Source organism: Oncorhynchus gorbuscha, linkage group LG26 (assembly GCF_021184085.1).
Source record: "Oncorhynchus gorbuscha isolate QuinsamMale2020 ecotype Even-year linkage group LG26, OgorEven_v1.0, whole genome shotgun sequence".
NCBI classification, from domain to species: domain Eukaryota; kingdom Metazoa; phylum Chordata; class Actinopteri; order Salmoniformes; family Salmonidae; genus Oncorhynchus; species Oncorhynchus gorbuscha.
Window position 1 is genome coordinate 35,742,699 of NC_060198.1, and position 19,326 is coordinate 35,762,024.

Consider the following 19,326-nt stretch of genomic DNA (forward strand, 5'->3'; position numbering starts at 1 on the left):
CTTTTATCCAAAGCGACTTACAGTCATGTGTGCATACATTCTACGTATGGGTGGTCCCGGGGATTGAACCCACTACCCTGGCGTTACAAGCGCCATGCTCTACCAACTGAGCTACAGAAGGACCATATAAGCTTTGCTTGCTGTCCATTTGAGCTGTACAGTTGATTTGCCTTAAAAGGATATTATAACTGTTAATGTTTTCATATTTGATATAATTTATTACTGTTTATTGTAATGGTGAATAATTATGCTGTTGTGTTGAGAACATTTTACATTTTATTTAAAAGAAAATGTATAAAATGATATAAGAATACAACATGAGTCTGCTAATATTCATTATGTAAGGCATTTGCTTTGTGTCTGTCATGCATCCCTTTACACCTCTTCTCCCCTTTCTCTTCCCTTTCTCCACACTGTGAAACAACAGAAAGTGACATGGCATTAGTGCCTTGGGGAACCTTTCCACCACTGCAACCCATGTGTCCTCAGAAGGAAATGAAATGACATACTGAATCCTGGCTGAGGCGGTGAGAAGGGGGTCACTGTGAGAGAGACAGGCTGACACGCAGGCAGCTCGGCTTAGTCCAGACACATGTTCCAGCAATGCCCTACTTATATGGCCCATAAATCACATGACAGTTGGTCTCAGAGCATTAATAACTACACCTACAATCCAACATTGCCCTCGTTATTCAAAGAGGTAATATGAAAATCCCACACAGTACTTGAGAGCAGTGGATGTTTCTAGCACATGGGTCATTCTCAGTTCCAGCATTAGTACGGCAATGCCGAAGGTTGGTTTTATTTTCATTTCACCTTATACACAGCCATTATACCTACCAACAGTAATAGCAGTGCATGATGATAATATGCTTATCACAGAGCTGTCAGACATAAGACTGGGAGAAGGGGGCAGGGTTGTGACATCAAAGGGATAGTTAATGATAAGGAGAGTGAAAGGCAAGAGTCAATCAAAAGTAAGGCATTAGGCTATACTGATCTAAACCAGTTTGCTTCTTGACTATGTCTGTATTTGATTATTTTTTAAATCTAGAAACCTTGTTGTACAATGAAACCATGTTATTAGTTAAGTATGAGTCATATTTAATTGTTTGTGCATTACATGTCTAACACATTATGTAAAACAAACATTGTTAACCTATTGGAAACTTGTGCAACTTTGTGGTTATTTTTTTATCTTAATGACACGACACTCAGTTCGAACCCAATCAGCTATTCTCATTGGAAACCTCAAGGACTGCAGTGATAGCATGTGTCACAGTGGCCTTTGCTTTCAAAATTAGATAGGGAACACTGACATATGAAGTGAGTTTGACACAGATTAGGAGTTTATTGAGGTCGTAGATGATGTATGTGTGTAATCTTTCTGTGTGGAATACACAGTATTAGGCAAGACTGCCTTTTCTTGTGCACCAGACACATTGGGATAGTCTACAATCCATGCTTCATCTAGATATGTTAGTGCCACTGAATGATTTTAAAATATTGATGGGAGACTGTTACAGAGGAGTGTAAATGCTTTTTTTTTTACTAGATCATTATTGATCAGTATTGTATTGTTGTATGTTTTAATTATGTAATGTATTGATTGTTGCTGCCTTCTTGGCCAGGTTTTCATTGAAAAAAAGACTCTGGGTCTCAGTGGGCTTTCCTGGTTAAATGCAGGTTAAATCAAATAAAATAAATAGATGCATGCAAATATATTAAGATTGAGCCACTGGAAGGACTTTGAGAACACCCCAGTCTACATATTAACTTAATTATTTTTTTTTAATTGGCCTATTCAACAAGTCATAAAAGTTTGTTATATTTATTCACTCAGTCACATAACCCCACTTCCCGCAATAACATGTCATATCCTCCACCTGTATTTACCCCATGACCTTGACATTGGTCAAAACATTGCAACGATTTTTTTCCAGCACCCAACCCAAGAGGTCCAAGCCATCTTGTCTAACACCCATTCCATCTTTGTATCTGAGACAAGTTGGCATTTTTGCAATGTACCTTCTCTTATTAAAAAAATGCATTTTAAAACATTTTGCAAAATCACTATGTACATATTGTGATACCTTCACCAGGAACTCCGTATCTCTAGCAAATAAAGTTGCAACACAGGCCACTCTAACCGAGAAGTCAACGTCTCCCCATTGTCTTAATATGGTCTTTCCATCGCATTGTCTTAATATGGGCTCCTCGTCCGACCTCTAGTTACCGGTTTCACCCAAAGCATACGCTACTGCTCTGTGTTGCTGGTGCGCTGGAGTGTTTGCGCCATCTAGGGAATAAAATATCCAAGTAGACCGTTATAGTTCCAGTCAGCGAAACAACCAATCATGTGCTTTGAAACTTGAGTATATATGTGGCGTAATTTCCTCTTGTCTTCCTCTTTGACGCCGCGTGTTACAGGTTTCGCGTCGTTTCGTGGTGCGTTGTAAGTTACATTTCACGCTTTTTTTTAAATGTCAAACGTCACTTAAATAGACGAAGTAATCAGTGACTATGCGCAGAATGTCTCACATTAGTCTATTTAGACGTTTGAATTTGAAGGCTTTATATGACTTGAAAGCTAACTAACATGTCGAGTAGACATGCCTGACATGCTGTTTAATGCACGGTGTCCTGCCGAGTACACTAGCCAGGCCATTTAATTCTAGGCAATAGGCCCCTCGCGTTTAAGCGCGGTGCGTAGATGGCCCTATCAACTACAATGTCTGGGCCTGGAATAATTGTTCAATACTTAAAATTTAAAAAAATTATATGCACTTTTGACTCTTAGTCATTTTTCGTGGTCAAGATGTCCGGAAATCTGATGTCCTTCAAATGAAGGGGGAGGATGTGCTGAAGTTCCTGGCTGCAGGAACTAACATGGACTTTCAGATGGAGCACTACACCTCCAAGAGGAAGAGTGATGGTGAGTTTTTGGCAGTCCTTAATGCCCAAAACACTCAGTGGAACAAAACTACTTGTAGTGTTCTAAGCCAGTGGTCAACCCACCCAGGTTGAGGAGGGGTACTGTTAATGCAGGCTGCTGTTCTGGCACCAAGCATGCCTGATTTGATTTCTTTGTTCTGGGTTTCTGTTTAGCACTTTGTGACATTGGCTGATGTATTTATAAAGCCCTTTATACATTTGGTTGATATTCAAGGTCTTGATGAATAGTTGAAATGGATGTCTGTTTCAATGCTGGGTTGTAACAAAAAAATGTTTCTGTCCCCTTCAGCTCACAGAACTAGAGTTGGTTATTGATTCTTTCTCTCACTAGATATGGAGCACATTTGGGCAGGGTAAACTGGACACAGATCTGGGTGTACTGACTGCCCCTTGTCCTCAGGTGTGTACATCATCAACCTGAGGAAGACCTGGGAGAAGCTACTGCTGGCAGCCCCTGCCATTGTTGCCGTGGAGAACCCAGCTGACGTCTGCGTCATCTCCTCCAGGAACACTGGACAGGTACAGCTTCAGCTGGCATTGTAGTGGACACGGTGAATAATGAGCGTTACTGGATACTTGCCGTGTGTGTTGACCCATCAATTAGACATGTTTCTGTATAGATGTGACTGCATGTGTGCACACAAAGCCTTGCACCGATGTCGGTGTGCAGGTAGGTGTCCAAAGTTTGCTGGAGGGATTGGGCCCAGGTTTTTGTTAACAAATCAAATAAGTTTGTCATACAACCGGTGTACCTTACAATGAAATGCTTACTTAGAGGCCCAAACCAACTGTACAATTTAATTTAAGTTTAAAAAAAATAGGTGAACAATGGATAGGTTAAGGAAATTTAAAAAACTGAATAATAACAGTAGCGAAGCTATATACAGACACAGGTTAGTCGGCGTAATTGAAGTTGTATGTACATGTAGGTATGGTTAAAGTGACAGCATATTAACTCAGCAAAAATATAAATGTCCTCTGTCATCTGTTTATTTTCATCAAACTTAATGTGTAAATATTTGTATGAGCATAAGATTCAACAACTCCGACATAAACTGAACAAGTTCTGCAGACATGTGACTAACAGAAATGGAATAATGTGTCCCTGAAAAAGGGGGGGAGGGGTCAAAAGTAAGCCAGTATCTGGTGTGGCCACCAGCTACATTAAGTACTGCAGTGCATCTCCTCCTCATGGACTACACCAGATTTGCCAGTTCTTGCTGTGAGATGTTACCCCAGTCTTCACCAAGGCACCTGCAAGTTCCTGGACATTTCTGGGCACTCAACCTCAGATCCAACAGGTCCCAGACGTGCTCAATTGGATTGAGATCCGGGCTCTTCGCTGGCCATGGCAGAACACTGACATTGCTGTCTTGCAGGAAATCACGCACAGAACGAGCAGTATGGCTGGTAGCACTGTCATGCTGGAGGGTCATGTCAGGATTAGAGGTCGGCCGATCATGATTTTTCAACGCCGTTACCGATTATTGGAGGACCAAAAAGAGCCGATACTGATTAATCGACAGATTTAAAATAAATGTGTATTTTTTAAATGTTGTAATTACAATTACAACAATACTGAATGAACACTTATTTTAACTTAATAAAAATAAATTTAACCTCATGTTAAATAATGCAAAAACAAAAGTGTTGAAGTAAAAGTGCAATATGTGCCATGTAACAAAGCTAACGTTTGAGGTCCTTGCTCAGAACATGCTAACATATGAAAGTTGGTGGTTCCTTTTAACATGAGACTTCAATATAGTTTATGACAAACTGTGTAAAAGTGGCGTTGGCGGGACATAATGCAGATAGTCCGGGTAGCCAATGTGCAGGGGCGCCAGTTAGTCGTGGTATTTGAGAGTATGTACATGTAGGTATGGTTAAAGTGACTATGCATATATGATATGCATATATGATGCAACGCTCTCGATGTAACATCGGTAGGGCTTCCGAACAATGATTTTCGTTTGATAGTGGCCTGAGCCACATCAGTTCTGCATGCAGTCTAGTGCCACTTGCCTTTAGATTCCAAAGGCAGTGATGGGTGTTACACATGCTGTCTGCAGCTAGGTCGCTAATAGCCTTTCATATACATTTTTGTAGAGAGCTGTGCTGAAGTTTGCCTCGGCCACTGGTGCCACGGTCGTTTCACCCCCGGAACCTTCACTAATCAGATCCAGGCTGCCTTCAGGGAGCCCCGCCTCCTAATCGTAACGGACCCTCGTGCTGACCACCAGCCCCTGACTGAAGCCTCTTAAGTCAACATCCCCACCATTGCCCTGTGCAACACTGACTCCCCACTCAGATATGTCGACATCGCCATCCCCTGCAACAAGGTTAGACTGCTTTGCCCTCGTACACTTAACACCTACGTGAGTTTACTGGTTGTTTGTCTTGCACACCGTTAGAGCCCGGCGCAGTCCTGTCAGTGCGGTGCTGGGTGTAGGATGTGTGCTACAGAAACGCAGTGCCTCTTTTCTCCCCTTGCTCCATCCGTGTGTAAGAGGGAGGGGGAATTTGGTATAGGCCTTGCTACATGTTTCTGTAAAAGACATGTGTTCTAGTCTCATTGGTGTAGTTGGTCATGGTCTGATCTGTGCTCCAGGGTCACCACTCTGTGGGTCTGATGTGGTGGATGCTGTCCAGGGAGGTGCTGAGGATGCGGGGCACCATCTCCAGGGAGCACCCATGGAAGGTCATGCCTTATCTCTAATTCTACAGGGACCCTGAGGAGGTAAGAAGCAGGCCTTTTAGACAACTACTTAAACCATTATACACCAAATTTACTGGTTGGACAAGCTTACCTTCTCAACAGTAATGGATCTTGCATGTTCTGTTCGCCTTGTCAGCCTGCCACTCATTGTTTTACCGGTCAGATTGAGAAGGAGGAACAGGCTGAGTCTGAGAAGGAGTTCCAGAGAGTGGGCTGCTCCAGCAGCTGAGTTCACCCAGCCTGGGGTGGCTGACTGGTCTGAGGGAATGGCTGTGCCCTCTTGTCCCCATCTAGCAGTTCTCTGCAGGTATGGAAAGTGAAGGTGTTGTTTCTGGTTCCACTATGCTGAGACTTGGTTTTAGTTTCTTGACTGATGCACTTGGCAGCATTTTCTAAATCTAATTTTGAGTTAGATGTAAATGACTCTTGGTACTTCAGGACCTATCAAATGTGTTTGTCTGAAAGGTCATGTTTAATTGTAATCCTAATTGAGTTTCTGCTTGACATTCAGCTGCTGCTCCTGCCAAGCCAACTGCTGAGGGGTTCACTGGTGAGTGTTGTGAGCGTAACATCAGCCTCCCTCCAATTGATGGACCATAATTGTCATCAGTCGGGTTGATTGTTTAACCTACTCAAATAAACTGAAATGTATGATTGTTGGTCATGTATTTGCACCTCTTCAATGTCTTCTCTCTTGCAGATGACTGGAGTGCCCATCCAGCCACTGAGGATTGGTCAGCTGCCCCTACTGCCCAGGCCTCTGAATGGGGTGGGGAGACTGCTGCTTGGTCCTAAGTAATAGTGGCCTGATGTTTAACAGTACAATAAGTTGCTTTTTTGTTGTACAAACTGACCCCTGATAATTTAAACACTACAGTGTAGTAGGCAAGTGACAACTGCAATACTACATGAATATTAACATAACTGTTATGTTTACATTTCACATTGAAAGAACTTACTAACATTTAATTAGACTGTTGCCTTATGTTGAGCCCTCTTAATGCTGACAAAAGGGGTACAGCTCTTTAATTAAACTGTTGGGTTATTCTGCCCTGCAAGCTTTCAGAAATTAAAACTTACTGAAACACCATTTTACCAGTTGTCTATGATTTGTCTAGAAATAATATCTCATAATTGCTGTGATTGTACTATTCAGGAATGTATCTTTTTCTCAGACAGCTGTAGACAAATGTAATTTCCATCATGTCATTAGACATCAATTTTAGTTTCAAATTAAATAATATAAATGAACACTACATCTGTACATTAACTTGTATGTATTAAGTGGTTTTTAAGGTTTTCATAACTCCACATGATGCCTGAATGTATGACCTTGTGTTAGTATAATTTAATTATGACAATGTGCTTTCATCAATTGAAAGCCCTTAATCTATTTTATGAGAATTTGTAAGATTTCTTGTTTGCATAAAATAGATGCAGACCAGTCATTAAATAATATGTACTATCATTTATTCTCTGAGCGCGCTACCACTAAAACATGCGTCCGTTTAAATACAGATCATGAAGTCATTTCACTGCCTTAACCAAAGCCCCTCTTCTCGACAGGACAAAGTAAGGTGAAAAGTTCCTTCTGACTTACTAACACACTCCCAGAACTTTTGACCCCTCAACATTATCGATCACCACTGAACTGACAGTTTTAATTAACAGAAACCCTAGGAATGCACTCACTACCTTATCTAAAAAACCCAGAGCTAAGTCTCAGTTGGGTCAACCATAGGCTAATGACCTTGTGTTTATACAGTCTACAACTCGTTTGTTCCTGCCCAGTTGGAATGGTGTTCATTAACATTTTATTACTCTTTGTCCTGTCACACAATTTCTTCTTAACTCATATTGTCTATTAAACAGTATAAGTTTACCTAGATACAATTCTATTTAAAATGGGGATATTGTTTATTCATTTATCCATAAAAAAAATTAAACACCTTGTGATGGCTGAAAACATAAATGAAAAATAAGATATTTCCGCCAAACATTTGAACTTTGATTTCCCGATCTAAAACAAACCGTACTCCATGTACATCATATGGGTGAGGTGGAGATGACGTGTATAAGATTTTTAAAAAATCAACCGTTAAACAAGTTAGACTCTAAAAGTAGCCAGTGCTCAAGGAAGTAGGCAAGTGTTTTTGAAAGATGGGCTTAGATTGCAGAGGGTGATGCAGAATCACCGATGTGAATTAACCTGGATTTCATTGAAATTACACAGGTAGTTCTCCAGTCAATATGCACAAACTCTTTCTGCAGTTACCCCAACTTCTCTTTTCAATCCTTCGGAGACGTCCTCCAGTAGTCTAGTGTGCCACCTTTTATTTTACTGTCAGATGTACAGGGACCTCCATGTTTCCCTTTGTCTTCCCGTTTTTTTTCTCTCTCCAGCTTTGTTTTTCTACTCGAACCACCATGTCTTCTCACCAGCATCAAATGCATATGTTTTAAGCTCTTTTGGTTGGCAAAGGTAGCACTCCACATGCGCTCTTCTGGTTCTCACAGCACAAAAACAAGCTGCAGTGGATCACTATTGTAGTTTTTCACCATGAACTGGAGGTCTGTGGGTTTTTCCAGAGGCATGTGTCCCTATCATGGACTGTTGACGTGACAACCCAAAAGGAAGTATTTTGCAGAATTCATAGGACATCTTAATCTCTGAATATTCGCTCTTAAAGGGAAGGTTCTGAATTGTGCCGTTCAAGAAGCACTTCTGCTGGTTTGCCTTCCTCTTTCCATGTTGCTCTGTTGTCCCGTTCACAGAATCCAGTGATTTTTCTCTTCTGTGGCTGTTCTAATTCTGTTACATTGCTTTTTCCTAGAGTATTAACTTGTTGGCCTGTTCATTTGCCCTCATTGCTTTTGCTGAAAATCCAAATTCTCTGTTTGCAGCTTTGACCAGGCCATACTTTTTCAGGATGTTGCCTCTGAGCATTTTTGAAGCCACTTGTTTGTCCTTGGCACTGCGCATGTTTTGATACTTTTGCTTAACTCTGCAATAATGGCATTTTGAAACAAAATCCTTCAAGTTCTTCAGAGTTCCCATATTTGCGGTTTTGTCTTTGGGGTTCTTGTCTATTTTCTTGATCAGTTGATCATAAAGTTATTTCTCAGCTTTCAGTAAAGCTTTATCAAGTTTGACATTTGTCATTCAAAAATCTGAGTGACCTCTTCCAAATTTTTCCTTCTAGCAAGTATTTGACCTCTCATTCCTGTTGCAGATGATGAGGTATTGGGGTGTGCATCAGGGGCAGGTAAGTATGGGGCATGTATATAGCCCTCTAGCTGCAAGTCATCTGGTGACTAAGGTGTTGCCTTATAGGCAGGTCTCCATTGCAACTTGTTTTGAACATCTGCTGTTTTGTTGGTTGCATTTCCATTGCGTTCTCTTGCTGCTTTGTTTTAAGCTCAGATTTCTTTTTCTTTCAGCATCTCCCTGTATTTTTGCAGATGTTCCTGGTATTGTATTGGATCTTTTAATTTTGTTTCTATGGCTCTGTCATGTGGCATCTTCCTAAAAACAAAGGAATACAAGTTTTAACTTCTGCACACCTTGGAGCATTTTCTGGATTCAATTAATTTGAAACATGATTTAAAGCCCAAAGTAAAAAATTTAACTACCATGTTTGGTCATTTCCACCAGTTACAGTGCCTTATTATTCATCCCCCTTGGTGTTTTTTCCTAAATGGTTACATTACAACCTGTAATTTTAAATGATTTTAATTTGGATTTCATGTAATGGACACACCAAATAGTCCAAATTTGTGAAATCAAAGTCCATTTAAAAAAATGAGAGAATTTGTGCGTGCATATGTATTTACCCCCTTTGCTATGAGGCCCCTAAATAAGATCTGGTGCAACCAATTACCTTCAGAGGTCACATAATTAGTTAGATTGCACACTGGTGGACTTTATCTATGCCCCAGAGTCTGCAAAACCACTAAGGGGCACCATGAAGACCAAAGAGCTCTGCAAACAGCTAAGGGACAAAGTTGTGAAGTACAGATCATGGTTGGGTTAAAAAAATATCCAGAACTTTCAACATCCCATGGAGCACCATTAAATCCATTATTTAAAAAAAAGGGAAAGAATATGGCACCACAAACCTGCCAAGAGACCACCAAACTCAGACCAGGCAAGAAGGGTATTAATCAGAGGCAACAAAGGGACTAAAGATAACCCTAAAGGAGCTGCAAAGCTCCACAGAGGAGATTGGAGTATCTGACCATAGGACAACTTTAAGCCGTATGCTCCACAGAACTAGGATTTACGGATGAGTGGCCAGAAAAGACATTGCTTAAGAAAAATAAGCAAACGTTTGGTGTTTGCCAAAAGGCATGTGGGGAAACTCAAAAAACATATGGAAGATACTAAAATTGAGCTTTTTGGCAATCAAGGAAACACTATGTCTGGCGCAAACCCAACACCTCTCATCACCTCGAGAACACCATCACCACAGTGAAGCGTGGTGGTAGTATCATGCTGTGGGGATGTTTTTCATCGGCAGGGACTGGGAAAATGGTCAGAATTTAAGGAATGATGGATGGCGCTAAATACAGGGAAATTATTGAGGGGAAACCTGTTTCAGAGGTTCACCTTCCAGCAGAACAATGACCCTAAGAGTACTGCTAAAGCAACACTCAAATGGTTTAAGGTGAAACATTGAAATGTCCTGGAATGTCAAAGCCCAGACCTCAATCCAATTGAGAATCTGTGGTATGATTTAAAGATAGCTGTACACCAGCGGAACCCATCCAACTTGAAGGAGCTGGACCTGTTTTGCGTTGAAGAATGGGCATCAATCCCAGTGGCTAGATGTGCCAAGCTTATTGAGACACCCCAAGTGACTTGCAGCTGTAATTTCTGCAAAAGGTGGTCTCTACAAAAGTATTGACTTTGTGGGAGGGTGAATAGTGATGCATGCTCAAGTTTTCTGTTTTTGTCTTATTTCTTGTTTTTTTTTCACAAACAAATATTTAGCATCTTCAAAGTGGTAGGCATGTTGTGTAAATCAAATGATACAAACTTATTTTTAATTCCAGGTTGTAAGGCAACAAAATAGGAAAGATGCCAAGGTGTGTGAATACTTTCGCAAGTCATTGTAAGTTTGTGATGGAAATGACTGGGATGGAAATGACACTTCTAAAGTTTTTGGAGAAAAATGACAGACTGCTTAGCATGCTTTGGCTAGTATTATCTAGCATATAGTTTACACTAAGCACAAAATAAATTTAAAAAAATCCAAATTCTACCACAAATTAAATAAATTATGGCCTGTTTGGAAATGACTGATAATAAAAAATATTCTCTACACCAGCAATATTTACCTTGAGTTTTCTTCAACTTCTGGACAGCACAACTGTCCACTGCAGCCATATGCTTCAGTGTTTCAATATGCTTCGATGGCAACTAAATTAACATTCTCTTGGCCAAACTTTATTTATGAGGAAGTTTGCCCTCAGTGGCGGCAATGGCACCACTACCAAAGGACAGGTGTATTTTGTGCAGTGGTGGAAAAAGTACCCAATTATTATACTTGAGTAAAAGTTTTTTTTAAATGACTCATAGTAATATGACTCAAGTAAAAAGTACAACTCCAACACTAAGACATCATTTAAAAACTAAGCATTTGTGTTAAGTGAGTGCCACATCAGAGTCAGTAGGGATGACCAGGGATGTTCTCTTGATAAATTTGTGAATTGGACCATTTTCATTTCCTGCTAAGCATTCGCAATGTAACGAGTACTTTTGGGTGTCAGGGAAAATGTATGGAGTAAAAAGTACATTGTTTTCTTTAGTGAAGTAAAATGAAAAGTTGTCAAATATAAATAGTAAAGTACAGATACCCCCAAAAATTACTTAAGTAGTACTTGGAAGTATTTTTCCTCAAGTACTTTAAACCACTGATTTTGTGTAAATATAAAGGGCATACTCACAATAAATATTGATATAGATTTTATTTAATTGACTCTCTCTACCAGATAACATTATATAATTAAGCAATAAGGCATGAGGGATGTGGTATATGGCCAATATACCACGGCTAAGGGCTGTTCTTAGGACATCGCATCTTGGAGTGCCTGGACACAGCCCTTAGCCGTGGTATATTGGCCATATACCACAAACCCCCGAGGTACCTTATTGCTATTATAAACTGATTACCAACGTAATTAGAGCAGTAAAAATGAAGGTTTTGTCATACCTGTGGTATAGGGTCTTATATACCACTGCTTTCAGCCAATCAGCATTCAGGGCTTGACCCACCCAGTTTATAATATGTAATTATTCGTGTTTTCTCGTAGAAAAACATAGTAGAAGCACAAAAGTATTGTTCAGGGACAAGGGTAAAATAGTGAAATGTAGGTATAAAATGCATCTGAAAAGTAGCTAAAATACTTGATAGAGATGTTTTTATTCTTTATATGTTAAATTCACACTACAATCACCCCAGATTTTTTAAACACATGTATTAATAAAATCCCCCCAAATTACCCCGAGGACATAGTGCCCGTAGCTGCAGAATAACCCTGTTACATCATATTGGGAGAAATGGTACAACTTTCAACCACTGAGGAATCTGCTATTCCTCATCTGCTGTGATGGTGAATGGATGTGAGATTTTATGTCCAATTATAAGACAAGCGTGTGTAATAGTGTTAGCAGTATAAAACCTTAATGTTTTTTGGCATACTCGCCATGCGTCTATAATTCACTTTCTACAACTCCAGCTCTTAACACAGTGATGAACCAGTATGCTAGGGAGGGGCAAAGACTGGTGTAGACGTTGCTTGGCGACAAGAGCTCCCATGTTTGTCAACAGCTATCGGTTACACTAGCTAGCTGGGTTAGCACATGTTTCTTGATTAGACAAACATGTATCTTGTCTGATTATCTGAGCGCTGTTACTGCGCTTTCGTGACGACTAACTCCACTGGCCATGGTAAGTGTTTGCTTTACTGGATGCAGCTACGCTAACATAACTTTCGCTAACATTAACGTACTGTTAGCTAGCTATTGAACCTATGCTTAGTAGTCTGCAATGCAATTTAGCATTGACGTTAGGTTAGCTACCACACGAAGAAGTCTGTAAACATTTCCGTGCTGGATGATTATATTTTTTGTTGTTGTTGCAGAAATCTAACGTTACCTAGCACACCAGCCTGGTCTCATAGACTAAACCGTAACATACGTAACAGTACACTTAAATCCGGGATACTGAAATTAGTATAATATGTTTGGTATGGTTACTTAGGTTGTATGGCTACATAGTGTATGTTTAGCAAATTCGTAACATTTCATACGAAATGGGTGATGGACAACCTTAAATGAATACATTCATACGAAACATAACATATCATGATAAATGGGAGTGTCAGGGATTTACATAGAGAATAATACGAAATGCTTTGAGACCAGGTTGCAACCCAGCCACAGGTTTGAGACAAGTAACTAGTTGGATGGGCCCTTATTAATTATGGCTGGCTCTGTTGTGGACAGCACCGGCTGTGGAGTTCTATATAATTTTCATATTCATTCTCTCAGATTCTGTCCAGAGTAAAGCCAGCAGCTGTTGGTGGGGAGATCCCAGTAAATAAGAAGACAAAAGAAAAAAAGCCACCACTTGTGGAGGACTTCCTAATTCAAAGAGACTATCTGGGGGCCATTACATTGTTGGAGGTAAATGCCATTCTGGCAGCATGCCTTCTGAAGTGTGACATATAGGTTTATAGCGCTGTTATATCTTTGAACAATGCAGTGCTTACATTACTGTCTGCGAAATATGAAGCTCATCCTATCAATATGGTTAAATTTGCTCAGTTTCAGCGCAATGTTGGCGAGCGAGGGGAGGATGCAGACCTGTGGTTGGCCTACTGTGCTTTCCACCTTGGTGACTACAAGAGAGCCATGGAGGTTTGAAAACCTTTATTGAATTCAGTAACGTTGGTTTGGATGTGTGAAAGTATTTTCCTGTTTTTGATTTGTGAGACATGAACTAAAACCTATGTGTCTATTCCTTCTTCAGGAATACAAGGCCCTGACAGACAAACCAGACTGCCGCCCAGATGTGTGGGTCTACCTGGCCTGTACTCTCTTCTTCCTTGGGCTTTACAAAGAAGCAGAGGAGGCTTCACGCAAGGGTACCTCATCCACCCTGTTTCCCATTCTCACATTTTGTTGCTTTATTACAAAAGGTGACCTTACGTGCTTCCTTTTTCAGCCCCTAAATGCCAGCTGCAGAATCGAGTACTGTTCCATTTGGCTCACAAGGTCAGCTTTCACCCTTATCTCTAGCTCATTCATTCAATGCTATGGTACCAAACAACTTATATAACAGAATTAGTTCTATTATGCCCTTATTTCTGGTCTATTTCTTTTTTTTCCCAGTTCAATGATGAGAAGCAGCTGATGGGTTTCCACCAGGAGTTGGAGGATGTGACAGAGGACCAGCTCAGCCTGGCCTCCATCCACTACATGCGCTCCCACTACCAGGAGGCCATCGACATCTACAAACGCATCCTGCTGCAGAACAGGTGACAGGCAACAGAATGCACCACAGAGTGACAGAGACACCGGGAAACTCTCCAAATGTAATCCTGATACATATGGGAGTAGCGGCACAGACTATGAGATGAGGAGAGGGGGAGTTAGAGAGGGAGGGAGAGTGATAGTTTCCCTGTGTTGAGACAGAGAGAAGATAACGGAGACTGGAGAGGAGGCTAGTGACTGCTTATGCAGGTGAGAGGGTGGGAAAGAGCGATTCATTGTACCTACTGTGAGTCGGCGGAGCTCATGCTCTGTTCATACTGTGTCTGCTGCAGAGACTTCCTGGCCCTGAATGTGTATGTGGCTCTGTGCTACTACAAGCTGGACTACTACGATGTGTCCCAGGAGGTGCTGGCTGTTTACCTGCAGAGCGTCCCAGACTCCACCATCGCTCTCAACCTCAAGGCCTGCAACCACTTCAGGCTCTACAACGGAAAAGCAGCAGAGGTAACGCAACTTGACAAGAGAGTCCTGAGCAAATCATTCTCAAAATTAAACCTTGTTTGTCTGAATGTTGCTTTGTTAATGTTTCTAAGGCTTCAGTCAGTGACTCCGAAGTGTACAACATTGTAGTATTACACAACTAAAATCACATTTTCCTTCTCTCAGACTGAGCTGGAAAACCTGATAGATATCTCCTCCAGCTCCTTTGAGTTTGCCAAGGAGTTAATCCGACACAACCTGGTGAGAGTCATGAGTCTAGGGAACAGTCTAGGGAATATCAGTCTAGGGAGTTATCAGTCTAGGGAACATAGCAGTTTTGCAACTCACGTGTGTAGCAGCATGCAAGCAAATTACCCTTTTTGATTCTTTCTCTGGTGTTCAGGTGGTGTTTCGTAGTGGGGAGGGGGCCCTGCAAGTGCTGCCTGCACTGATTGATGTCATTACTGAGGCTCGTCTCAATCTGGTCATCTACTACCTCAGACAAGGTGGGCTGCCACTTTTATTACTGACTAGCCAATGTAATGATAACTGATTGATAACTAAGTGTGTTTTTTTTACTGTTAATATATGGATAGTCATTTTATTTTTCTATCTCTCTCAGATGATGTCCAGGAGTCCTACCAGCTCATCAAAGACTTAGAACCCACCACACCACAGGTTCATTCCTCTATTTCCATTCACCATTTCCAGATTTCACTCCCTCCCTTATTTTTTCATCCCGCCTATCATTCGTCTCCTGTCCCTCAGCTATTTTAGGGTCCAGTAATCTTACCCTCTCTTCCCTGCTCTCCCTTTTCCTCTTCCTCCTTCTACAAGGATAGTGTAGTTTGGGGTGTAGTTCTGCGTTTGCAGGGTAGACATTTGTGGTAGGCGTTTGTGTATTAACCTCCCCTTTCTCTCTCTCTCTCTTTCTCTCTCAGGTTCAGGGCAGTGTTAGTCTTAATGTACATCAGCGTACAGTAAGTGTGTGTGTGCAGCCAGCTCTCTCTCGCCATCTCCCCCTCTTTCCCTATCCTCCTCCTCTCTTTGCCAGGGTTAGAGCAACCATAAACTCAATGGATTGTGGTGTATTGTAAGTGCATATGTGCTGTAACTTCTCCCTGCCTTTTTTTCAGGAGTACATCTTGAAGGGGGTTGTGAATGCTGCACTCGGACAGGAGATGGGGTCGGTGAGTACCAGAGATACATTTAGATACTACACTGAACAAAAATATAAGCGCAACATGTAAAGTGTTGTTCCCTTGTTTCATGAGCTTTCTGTGCACAAATGTGTTTAAATCTTAGTGAACAATTCTCCTTTGCCAAGATAATCCATCTACCTGACAGGTGTTGCATATCAAGAAGCTGATTAATTTAAACAGCATGCTCAATGACACAGGTGCAATTTGGGCTGGGGACAATAAAAGGCCATTCTAATATGTGCAGTTGGCATGTTGACTACAGTTGTTGCCAGAGAATTTTATGTTTATTTCTCTATCATAATCCACCGCCAACCTTTTTTTTTGAGAATTTGCCAGTATGTCCAACTGACCTCACATCTGCAGACCACGTGTACGGTGTTATGAGGGCGAATTGTTTGCTGATGTCAATGTTGTGAACAGAGTGCCCCATGGTGGCGGTGGGGTTATGGTAAGGACAGGCATAAGCTATGGATGATGAACACAATTGCATATTATTGATGGTAATTTGAATGCACAGAGATAACGTGACGAGACCCTGAGGCCCATTGTTGTACCATTCATCAGCCGCCGTCACTTCATGTTTCAGCGTGATAATGCTCGGCCCCATGTCGCAAGTATCTGTGCACAATCCCTAGAAGCTGAAAATGTCCCAGTTCTTCCATGGCCTGCATAGTCACCAGACATGTCACCCATTGAGCATGTTTGGGATGCTCTGGGTTGATGTGTACGGCAGCATGTTCCAGTTCCCACCAATATCCAGCAACTTCACAGAGCCATTGAAGATGAGTGAGATAACATTCCACAGGCCACAATCATCAGCCTGATCAACTCTATGCGAACGAGATGTGTTGAGCTGCATGAGGCAAATAGTGGTCACACCAGATAATGACTGGTTTTCTGATCCATGCCCCAAACTTGTTTGAAGATACCTGTGACACAGGTGCATATCTCTATTTATTTCAATTGACTGATTTCCTTATATGAACTGTAACACAGTAAAATCTTTGAAATTGCTGTGTTTTATATTTTTTGTTCAGTGTATATATAACTATAGATTAATGTACAGTATATCTATAGTTCTGCTTTGATAACCGCCTGATTTTGTTTGTGTGATATTCTGTTATTTTTACATTACAGACAGATCATCTGAAGATTGCTCAGCAGTTTTTCCAGCTGGTTGGTGGCTCAGCTAGCGAATGTGGTGAGCGCTCCTCCAGATATTTAAAATACTGACTAGAGTAACATTTTTGTTCTGCACTAATTCAATGGTAAATACGTTTTTACACTGGTGCTTACTTTAACAATTCCTTTCCCTGTGTCTTAGACACTATCCCTGGCAGACAGTGCATGGCTTCTTGTTTCTTTCTGCTCAGGCAGTTTGAAGATGTGCTCATCTACCTCAATTCTGTCAAGGTAAGCACAGCGTAATACCATGACACATATTTGTGTCCACATAGAATATTGATGTCCTATAATTATCATTCTTCAATGGATTCTAAATACTCTGAACTCATTGCTCACAGAGTTACTTCTACAATGATGACGCATTCAACTTCAACTATGCACAGGCCAAAGCTGCTGTTGGCAACTACAGGGAGGCAGAAGAGGTAAAAGATGTACTTTTGTACTTTTGCGTTATTATGATGTCATTTAAAAAACTTTTTCACTGATACAAATGTATGTTTTATTGTCTGTTAAAAGTGTGTGCTTTCTCTTTGTCTCCCAGATCTTCCTGTTGATTCAAAATGACAAGAACAAGAGTGACTATGTGTACCTGAGCTGGCTGGCACGCTGCTGTATGTTCTCCTTCTCATTAAACAATGTAAACATTTGCTAGTATAACACTGTGTGGTTGTTCTATTGTTGTCAATGAACCCTGTTGTCCTATTTAGACATTATGAACCAGAAGGCCCGTCTGGCCTGGGAGCTCTACATGAAGATGGAGACCTCAGCAGAGTCCTTCAGCCTCCTGCAGCTCATTGCCAACGATTGCTACAAGGTTACTCTCCTTTATTAATTCCAAAATCACTCAACTTCCTAAATGTTTAATTTCCCCATCAGGACAGAAGTTATTTAATTCTGAGAGCACTTGCGCCAGTGGTGGAAAAAGTACACAATTCTCATACTTGAGTAAAAGTAAAGATGCCTTAATAGAAAATGACTCGAGTAAAAGTGAAAGTCACCCAGTAAAATACTACTTGAGTAAAAGTCTAGAGGTATTTGGTTTTAAATATACTTAAGTATTAAAAGTAAATGTAATTTCTAAAAATAAAAAGACTTGCGTATCAAAAGTAAAAGTATAAAGAATTTCAAATTCCTTATATTAAGCAAAGCAGACGGACACTTTTTCAAGATTTTTTAAATTTACAGATAGCCAGGGGCACACTCCAACATTCAGAGATCATTTACAAACAAAGTATGTGTTTATTGAGTCCACCAGATCAGAGGCAGTAGGCATGACCAGGGATGTTCTCTTGATAAGTAAATTAATTCAAAATGTAATGAGTACTTTTAGGTGTCAGAGAAAATGTATGGAGTAAAAAGTACATACTTTTCTTTAGGAATGTAGTAGTAAAAGTAAAAGTAGTCAAATATAAATAGTAAAGTACAGATACCCAAAAAACTACTTAAATAGTCATTTTACTTAAGCTCCTTACACCACTGATTTGCACCATGTGTAACTCTTCTCTCTCTCATCTACAGATGGGCCAGTTCTACTACTCAGCAAAGGCATTTGATATCTTGGAGAGATTGGACCCCAACCCTGAGTACTGGGAGGGCAAAAGGGGAGCCTGTGTGGGTATCTTTCAGCTAATTTTGGCAAGCAGAGAACCCAGGTAGGTACCATGTCTACCTTAACAATCTATTGGATTGATGTAGGATCATGAATGTCACCACTTTGTATAGCGTTGAAATAATCTGTCCTCCGCTCAGTGACCGAACACATTTCTTTTGACATGATGGGCTGTATGTTGCATTGTTGAAGTCGAACAGTGTGAGTTTTTATGTTACCATAATGTGCTCAATTGTGTGTATTTTTCAGGGAGGCCTTGAGGGAAGTGCTGCCCTTGCTGAGGACCACTGGGAATCCTCAGGTGGAATACATCATCAGGATTCTGAAGAAATGGGCCAAGGATAACAGGGTTTCTCTGTGATGTTATGATTCCTTACGTAAAATGCATAGCCTATATGAAGAAAAGGGTCCTTTGGGCAAACTGACAGTCAAATGCAAAAATTCACCATAAGTGCCAGTTTGTTCATTATTCATTAATCTCTTTCCTGTTTGTTATTTTGCTAGTACATTGTATTGGTGTCGTTTTTATGCACATTTATTCTGTACATACTTTCCTATGTGAATAAATATTTAAATATTATACCACACCTGTGCTTTTACTATCTCTGGCCTTGACATAACGTTTTATGAAGAATAAAAGACCAGTCCTTTATCATGCATACAGAAATATAAAACATTA

The 19,326-nt window shown here is 40.7% G+C and overlaps 1 protein-coding gene and 1 pseudogene across 4 annotated transcripts; both read left to right on the top strand.

Annotated features, from left to right (window-relative positions):
* The first annotated feature begins 2,421 nt into the window (after positions 1-2,421).
* Positions 2,422-6,482, top strand: LOC124015633 (annotated as a pseudogene).
* A 5,809-nt stretch (positions 6,483-12,291) lies between these two features.
* Positions 12,292-19,232, top strand: LOC124015878 (intraflagellar transport protein 56-like). Of its 4 annotated transcripts, XM_046331357.1 has the most exons (20): positions 12,292-12,624; positions 13,227-13,361; positions 13,503-13,595; positions 13,708-13,822; positions 13,903-13,952; positions 14,070-14,215; positions 14,373-14,420; positions 14,504-14,675; positions 14,838-14,912; positions 15,055-15,157; positions 15,274-15,329; positions 15,593-15,631; positions 15,788-15,841; positions 16,991-17,054; positions 17,178-17,266; positions 17,377-17,460; positions 17,580-17,649; positions 17,746-17,852; positions 18,557-18,690; positions 18,897-19,232. In XM_046331357.1, the coding sequence occupies exons 1-20, from the start codon at positions 12,622-12,624 to the stop codon at positions 19,006-19,008; spliced, it is 1,749 nt and encodes a 582-aa protein (XP_046187313.1). In that variant the 5' UTR covers positions 12,292-12,621; the 3' UTR covers positions 19,009-19,232. The 4 variants fall into 4 exon arrangements, with proteins under 4 accessions (XP_046187313.1, XP_046187314.1, XP_046187315.1 ...); XM_046331358.1 differs by lacking the exon at positions 15,593-15,631; XM_046331359.1 differs by lacking the exon at positions 14,373-14,420.
* The last annotated feature ends 94 nt before the right edge of the window (positions 19,233-19,326 follow it).

Bases quoted from the DNA above. Each gene is read 5' to 3' on its own strand.
- LOC124015878 (XM_046331357.1), top strand. The intron at 13,362-13,502 runs GTAAATGCCATT...AAATTTGCTCAG, and splicing joins GGGCCATTACATTGTTGGAG to TTTCAGCGCAATGTTGGCGA. The intron at 13,596-13,707 runs GTTTGAAAACCT...TTCCTTCTTCAG, and splicing joins ACTACAAGAGAGCCATGGAG to GAATACAAGGCCCTGACAGA.